This window comes from Tupaia chinensis, unplaced genomic scaffold, assembly GCF_000334495.1.
Source record: "Tupaia chinensis unplaced genomic scaffold, TupChi_1.0 Scaffold000493_1, whole genome shotgun sequence".
Taxonomy (NCBI): Eukaryota; Metazoa; Chordata; class Mammalia; order Scandentia; family Tupaiidae; genus Tupaia; species Tupaia belangeri.
In genome coordinates, this window is record NW_006160005.1 from 3,090,753 (window position 1) to 3,098,720 (window position 7,968).

The following is a 7,968-nucleotide window of genomic DNA, read 5'->3' on the forward strand; positions in this document are numbered from 1 at the left end:
TTAGGGAAGGAGCAAAAGCTTCCAGCGCAATGGAAGGGGGCCTGATTGGGTTGCCAAAGAGCGGCTGGAGGTGAGGGGGTTTTATCTCGCAGTCTGAGCAATGGACTGGCTTTCAAATAAGGAAGTGGGCCTTAGAAAATGGTTACATGGTAGTCTGAGTGATTTATTACCCTATTCTTTGTGGGGTCAGCAGACCATAGCATCCTGCACTTCTGGTAAGAATACAGATATTGAATAGAAATGGTTGCTCCCAGCTCCTGCTTTGAGTTCCAGTGTAGCCAACTTCTGGGTGTGAAAATTTAGCCATTGTGACTCCATCTTGGGTCTTTATCCTGTCTGTATGCTCAACACCCCTATTTACTGCTTTATTAGTAAAGAGTCATAAATTCTTTAGAGACATGCAAAAGGGTGTATGTTGTACATTAACCAGACCATAGAGGAAAAACTCAGAGACTTCATTAAAAAGAAAAACATAGTGACTCCCTTTTGGGGCCCTTACCATATCTACCTAGAAGTGGAGTCTAACTCCTATCTCAGTTTCAGATGATTCTATTACTAATAATACAAAATACCTGAAACGGGAGATTGATAAGAATAGAAATGGATTCATTTTATGAGTTGAGGTCCGAGGGCTGTATCGGGTGAGGGTCTTCTGGCCGCAGTAGAACATCATGGTGCAGGGCAGGGGTTTGAGCACCTGGGTCTGTGTCTCTGTTCTGTCTCATTCCTCTCCTTCTGATCCCAGGGGACCTTCAATCCCAGGGGACTTCCCCTGCCTCTCCCCCCACCTTACCCACCTTAGTCCTAATCTTTAATCTTTCTTCAAAGGCCTTACCTTAGTCAGATGAAGTTTTATTTATTTATTTATTTTTGGAGACGTTTTTGCTATAGGGCACGTGTGCTCACCAGAAAGACAGAGAGACAGAGAGACAGAAGGCGAGAAATCACCCCCCATGGGGTATGGCCATGCTGCAATCCTTTCTCCTCCATTTTCCTCTTGGGATCTTGGGCATGCACGCACACGCGCCCGGCATGAGTTTAAGCCACCGGGTCCGGGACTCAAACCACAGTAGACTACATGGGAGTCCAGCGACATAGCCATTACGCTAACTGCGGGTCCCTCAGTCAGATGATGTTTTCACCCTTTTTTTTAAAGAGGTTTTTGCCTTAGGGTGCATGTGCTCACCAGGGAGAGAGAGAGGGAGACAGACAGACACAGTGAGAGGGAAAGTGAGAGATCATCCCCCTGGGAGGAATGGCCATGCCACAGTCCTCCTCCATGTTCCTCCTGAGATTTTGGGCGTGCATGCACATGCATCCAGTATGAGTATCAAGCCACTGGGTCCTGTATTTGAACCATGGTCAGCCATGTGGGAGTCCAGCAATGTAAATGCCACGCCCTCTGATGGTCCCAAGTTTTCACCTTTTAATCCCTGAATCCCAACACAATGGAAGGGGGTGGAGGGTTACATTTCAGACCTTAGCAACAGCTTTGGATTTACATTTCTGATCTGTTGCCTATAGGCTGAGACTCAGGTAAGTCATTTACTTTTCTGAGCTCCATTTACTTTTTTGTAAAGTGTGCTCAACATTAGAAGTGGGAGAGAAGAACACACCCAACTACGAGGGTGCTTTAGTTAGTGCTCTCACACACGAGGAACTCAGAACAACGGCTTTTCCTGGCAGGTAGTCCCTCTTGTTTGCTCGCTCTGACTTCCGGCTTCCAGCTTCCGGCCAGTAGATGTGCCCGGCGTCTTGGCTGTTGTTCTGGGCCCCAGCAGAGTGTGCCCTCCCTGCTTATCCAGTGACCTCAGCTCCCTCCCTGCCTTCCTCACCTTGTCCAGAGCCCACCAGGGTGACCCTGTTGCCTTTCGTGGCCCCTCAGAGGTGTTTAGAGAGCTGAATGGTGTGGGAGTTATGGGTATGGCTGCTGGAGTAAGACCTGCTGGATGTCAGTCCTGACTCAGAGCTGCCCTGGCTTGGTGTCCCTGTGCCTTACTTATCTCAGCTATAAAATAGGATGATTTTTTTTTTTTTTGAGAGGGTTTTTGCTATAGGGCGCGTGTGCTTGCCAGACAGACAGAGAGAGACAGAAAGCGAGAAATCACCCCCAGGGGGGATGGCCACACCACAATCCCTTTTCCTCCATTCTCCTCTCGGGATCTTGGACACACACACACACATGCGCCCGGCGTGAGTTTAAGCCACCGGGTCCGGGACTTGAACCGCGGTCGACTACATGGGAGTCCAGCGACATAGCCATTACGCTAACTGCTGGTCCCTAGGATGATGATATTAATAGTAACTGAGAACAGGTTTTAAGAAAATATGCATGAGTTAACGCATCACGTGCTGATGCCTGGCATGTTAGTAAGTAACCAAGAAGTGGTCATTATTTTCAGCCTGGGTCCTTTTTTCATTTTTTTTAGCATTTATTTATCCTTAAGAATTATTTACTTAGTTTTTAATTATCACTATTTTTTAACTTGCTACAGTACACATGAATTCACGAGAGAGAGAGGGGTAGAGATAGAAACAAAAAAGCGACAGAGAGAGAGAAACAGAAAGAGAGAAAGTGAGAAAACAGCTGCCAGAGCTAGGACTCAAACCCTGGTCGGCCATGTGGGAGTCCAGTGCCCCAACTGCCATGCCACCTGCTGACCCCAATATTATTATTTATTCATTTATTTCCTGTAATTTTCAAGATTCTAGGTCCGTGACTTGAACTGCGGTTGGCAATGTGGAAATCTAGGACCTTAACCACCACACCACCTGCTGGCCCTGGCCTGGGTCCTTCTTTAGCTCTTCAGACACCACCCAGAAGGCATCTTTGCCAAGTGCCTCTTATCCTCTCTCTTCTCTCATTCCCTTCTCACAGCCTCCCTGCCAGTCCAGAGCTCCATGGCACCTGGATGCCCAGAGCAGCAGCATCAGGTACACCCCTGCAGTTCCCTGGCTCCCCCTGGCAGTTCCCTGGCATACATTTAATATTGGACACTTTTGGGGTTGAGGGTTTTAGCTTCCAAGTGCCTCTTCATCTCTGGAGGCTGTGTGGATATGGGGACGAAGAGGAGAGAGGGTGTCTTGACTCTGGCCATGCTGCAGGAATTAAAGGAAGATTCACATAACCCTTCAGGCATGAAGAGCTCCAGAAGCAGAGAGACCTGAGCAGGAGGAAAGAAGGGACTCAGAAGGGAGAAGGAAACCAAGGAGATCCCAGGGAACTGAGCCGATGCCCTTCTGGCACCTGCTGTCAGTTCAGGGGAACACTGACAAGGTGATATTAGAGCAGATGCCTGCCTTGCCCTGGACCTCCAATAGATTCTGCAAAGTTCTTTCTGTACATCTCAATTTTGGTCTCGGTTTTGGTCTTGGAAGGGGTGGAAAGAGTCAGGAGTGCTGGTTTCTCCACCTTATTCACATCTCAGAGCAGGGTCCTTCACTCCTATGAGGTTCCTAAAGAAACATACAGGACACCCACACAGTCCTCTTACTCTAGTGAGCACTGTGGGGGGAAGGACAAGTGGCTATGGCAGGGCACCGGGTGGGGGCATTTTAGAGGGATGACTTAGTGGGCATCGTCTTGGGATTCTTGAAGGAAACAAAATGAAAACACAGCAGACACCATTAAATAGAACACAATTCGCTATTACATAAATTCTTTTAGGCCACAGATTATATTGAGTTCTTCCACACAGAATAGCTATGGGGGTGTGGGGGAGCAATGACACCACCCTGAGGGCCTAAAACGTGATGCTCCAGCCACCGATCCGCAAGCATGAAGGCAATCCCTGCAGTTAATGCTTTGCTGCAGAAATGTGATGTTGGACATGAGCTACATTCACAGATCAGGTACACCCACACCGCAGGCTTCCGAGGGGCCATGGTCTTTGGCCAAAGCATTTGAGATGTTCTGTTTCAGCCTGACCTTGGCAGGCCCACATCATGTGGGGCATCCCAGTGGGGAGAAATGACCCTTGGGGGATCTTTCTTCACAGCCCTTCCCTTATTTTCTCTGCTGAGAAACTCACTTGAGGGGGAAGGTAATGGGAGCAGGTCCTTCCAGAGATTGTAAAGTGAGTCCAGAACTTGTACACCTTCTAGAGTCACGAGCATCCCCTACTTCCTTCCACTAAGGAAGGATTGATAGTAGCAGCTGTGTGGGCTCTTCTCTTACAGCTCTGCTTAGAGTACAAGTTCCCAGGCAAAGAAAATGAGGCACAGGAGAGTTGACTGGGAGCCCATCCCTCTTGTTCCTGTATAAGAAAGCTCTCGAGGATGCATGAGTGATGTTATAGGGTTGACCTCTGATCTGTATTCATGTTAGAAGAAAGAGAAATGATCTGTAAGCCCTGTCTCTTGAGGCAGTAGACGAGGAATGCCTCAACGACATAGAACTTGCAACATCCCCACGGTTGGTCCTGACCCACCTGTGTCCAGGGGACCAGTGACTACCCTGGCATGGGTCTGAATGAAGGACATTGCCATCTTGGGTAAGCCTCAAAGGCCACGAGGTTCCCCAAACTCTGCCTACTTGGGAGGGTGTTACAAGTGTTCCTATGACACAAGTACTTGCCGACATGTATTTTCCCATGATGCAAAGGGAAGAAGGATGTGTTCTGACCTGCATATGGAATCACTGAGAAGGATGGAGATAACCAGAGTCCTGTTGGACAGAGAGGTTGCTATGATGACTGGAACCTCTCTTTGGAACCAGAAAGCTGAGGAGTAAAGGCATCAGATCAAGCTGAGGGTGATTCTGGTGTAGGACGGCTCTTCTCTCTCAACTCATCACTAGTGCTCTCCACAGGGCCTCTGACGAGGCCTTGGGCAGTATGGCTGGCTCTGTCACAGGTAGTCTTCTTGGCCTTTTACTCGAGAGCCTCTGGGTTGCTGCAGGAAGTTTTAGAAGCACTTACCTTGTGGGCATTTTCTTCTTCAAGGGCCCTTTGGAAGCCCATGTCCACTCTCTACCCTGGGAGGCTCTCAATGTGCCCTCAGGAGAAGCTACATTTAAGGCACCGATGGAAGCAGGTGGAAAACAAGCTCAGAGACAGAAGATGCAGAATGTCTGGGAGGTTAGTGGCCATGCAGTTTCCTAATTTATCATGCTCTCTCTTTCCCCTGAGCTTCTGCACACACGTGGCAGTTCCTACTGGCTGTGTTGCTTTTCCTTCCCTCTTTTGGTTAACTCTTATCTTTCTTTTCACTCTCAGCTTGGTCTCCAGGATCTCTCTGTCCTGGCCAAAGTCTGGAGTTCCCACAATGACCCACATTTCCCCCATCAGGAAGTTGGTGCAGGACATTTAATCTGCTGTTGATTTTGCTGTATCGCTCGCTTTGGAGAGCAAGAAGAGAGCAGGCACTGTGTCTGTCTTGCTAACCATTCTCCACCCCTCACCAACTCCACCACCCCATCCCAAGGTGGGCCAGAACAAAACACTCAATAAATATTTGCTTGTTTGGTGGGCAGGGTGGGGATAATAGAACTTGATCTTTTCTAAAGTGAATTCCATCTCTAGAAACCTACAAGCCTTTCAGATGTGGTGTTTGATCTTGGTTTTGATACCGATGGAGGTGAAGGAGAGAACAGAATCTGTCTGAAGCATTCCATCATGCTCTTTGAGAATTGAGGGGAGAAGTAGAGATGGTGGAAAAGAAGTTAGGGCAGCATGCATTTATCCTTGGCTAACTGCCAAGTTCAGAGAGAAAAAAATCATCAGTGAGAAAAAAATCAGAATCTCAAGAGGAAATGGTGAAACTCCTCAATCTACCCTGCTGTTTCTGATGTAAGTATCATATACAAGGGACTTCAAAAAGTTCATGGGAAAATAGAATTAAATATGAGTTTATTCTGGTGGAAAAATTAAAATCTATGCATAATTTTTTTATAATACATTATTTCACGAACTTTTTGAAGACCACTTTTATAACTGGGGATTAAACCTGGCTGGCTAACTTCTAGAGCCATGTCAAGGGGGTGTGTCATCATGGAAAGTGTCTTTCTAGGCTTCCCGTCTCTGTTCAGTCTTTGGAATGTTTGATTCTTGTGACTTGCCTGGTTTCTCGAAATGCAATCTTACATTTCCTGAGGGAGCTGGGGTTGTCAAACCCAGTAGTTCAGAACTCAACCTTTCCTTCTTTTTCTATAAAGAACCTGCGTTGGTCCATTTTGGTTCCAAAAAGATACAAATGTGGAATCCAGCTTAGGCACTCAGATATGTACACACAAGGTTCTCCTTGGGGTGTTGCCCACCCCTAAGGAATTTCCCAGAATGCATTGCACTTAACAGAGAACATTAGATGAATGACATCTGGCTTCAGGAGCAGAGGAGGAGAGCAATGAAAGGAGATGGCTTCAGCCAGGATGTAAGGAAAGCGTCAGTAACACAGAAGGACCAAGGAGAGTACAACCAGCAACGCTCCCAGGCTGCGTGGAGGGTGGGGCTCTGAACTCTGTCTTCCCCTCTGGGTCAGAAAGAGGCTTTGCCTAGATCAGTTTGATGTTGCCCTGACAGAGAAACTCGGGCTGTTGGATGTTGGTCATCAGATCTCCTCTTGGTTAAGGTGGCCGAGTGACAGGGAAGTCAGCATCAACGATTCAGGAAGAAGGACTTGAGGTTCTGGAAGAAACTTGACTTCTGTCTGTGTTTCTGTTTCTTTTTGATGATGGGCACCCACACCAGCCCACACACCAGCATCATGAGTCCCAGGGACAGAAAGGCAGGCCCTATCATCTTGAGGACGGTAAGGATCTTGGAATCCAGTGGCAAGGTGTAGGCCAGGCAGGTGATGACCACACCGAACAGCAGGATGGCTCCACCCACAGACATGATGACGATGGGCTTGCGGTAGATTTCCCAGTTACTCCTGGGGGTGGTGGTCCAGACAGACTCACTTCTGGAGCTGATGCACAGGGAGCTGGCTGTCTGGCTGGGCAGGAGGTCTTTGGATTCCGGAGACTTCTCCTCAATCTCCAGAGCCCTAGGAAGAGCCTCTATCGTCATGGTGGCTCAGGAATGGCACCTAGCACTGGCGACAGTCAGAAACAAGGGTGAAGCCAAAAGAATTCTCACACACCCTTCCTGCTCTCAGCATCTGTCTCCAGCCGGCTCTTAATGGAGGGTAATGCAGGGTTTTTGTGCTGCAGCCAAAAGAAATATCAGAAGAAATCCACATAAATAAGACATTCTCTTGTGAGAGATACATATTGCATCATTCTCAAAGATAACTTTTCATATTTAAAATAGGGTACAGTGATGTCATTTTAAAGATAAACAATGAGAGCTACAATGTCATGAGGGGCATCTTATTTTCAGACTTGACAATTTTCCATTTTTGAAAAAAAATTTTTCTAGAAACACTTTTTATTTTTAAGATTTTATGATAGGGTGTGTGCACTCACCAGAGAGAAAGAGGGGCAGAGAGAGAGAAGGAAAGTGAGAAAGCTCCCTCTAGGGAGGATGGCTACAATCCTCTTCCCCTCCATTGTTCTCTTGAGATTTTTGGGTACACCCGCACATATGCGCAATTTGTTTTTCATGTCATCTGGTCTAGGACTTGACCCATGTAATTCACCATGTGGGATCCAGTTGCCTTAACCACCATATCACTGGCTGTCCCAAGACTCAACTTCTCTCTCTCTATGTGATCTCGAGTAAGTTAAACTCTCTGTGCCTCAGTTTTCTAATCTATCAAACAAGGATAGGGACCAGCAGTTAGCGTAATGGCCATGTCACTGGACTCCCATGTAGTCAACCATGGTTCGAGTCCTAGACCTGGTGGCTTAAAACTCATGCCGGGCACATGTGTGTATGTGCCCAAGATCCGGAGAGGAGAATGGAGGAGAAGGGATTATGGTGTGGCCATACCTTCTGGGGGGTCACTTCTCTCTTTCTGTCTCTCTCTGTCTGTCTGGCAAGTGCACACATCCTATAGCAAAAACCTCTCCAAAACAAACAAACAAAC

At 47.5% G+C, this 7,968-nt stretch overlaps 1 protein-coding gene across 1 annotated transcript; it reads right to left on the minus strand.

Moving 5' to 3' along the window:
• Window positions 1-6,490: 6,490 nt before the first annotated feature.
• PIRT (phosphoinositide interacting regulator of transient receptor potential channels) lies at window positions 6,491-7,019 on the minus strand. Its single transcript, XM_006156425.1, has one exon. The coding sequence runs from the start codon at window positions 7,005-7,007 to the stop codon at window positions 6,594-6,596; it is 414 nt and encodes a 137-aa protein (XP_006156487.1). The 5' UTR covers window positions 7,008-7,019; the 3' UTR covers window positions 6,491-6,593.
• Between the last annotated feature and the right edge of the window lie 949 nt (window positions 7,020-7,968).

Coding starts and splice junctions, on each gene's coding strand:
- PIRT (XM_006156425.1), bottom strand. CDS start 7,007: ATGACGATAGAGGCTCTTCCTAGGGCTCTGGAGATTGAGGAGAAGTCT.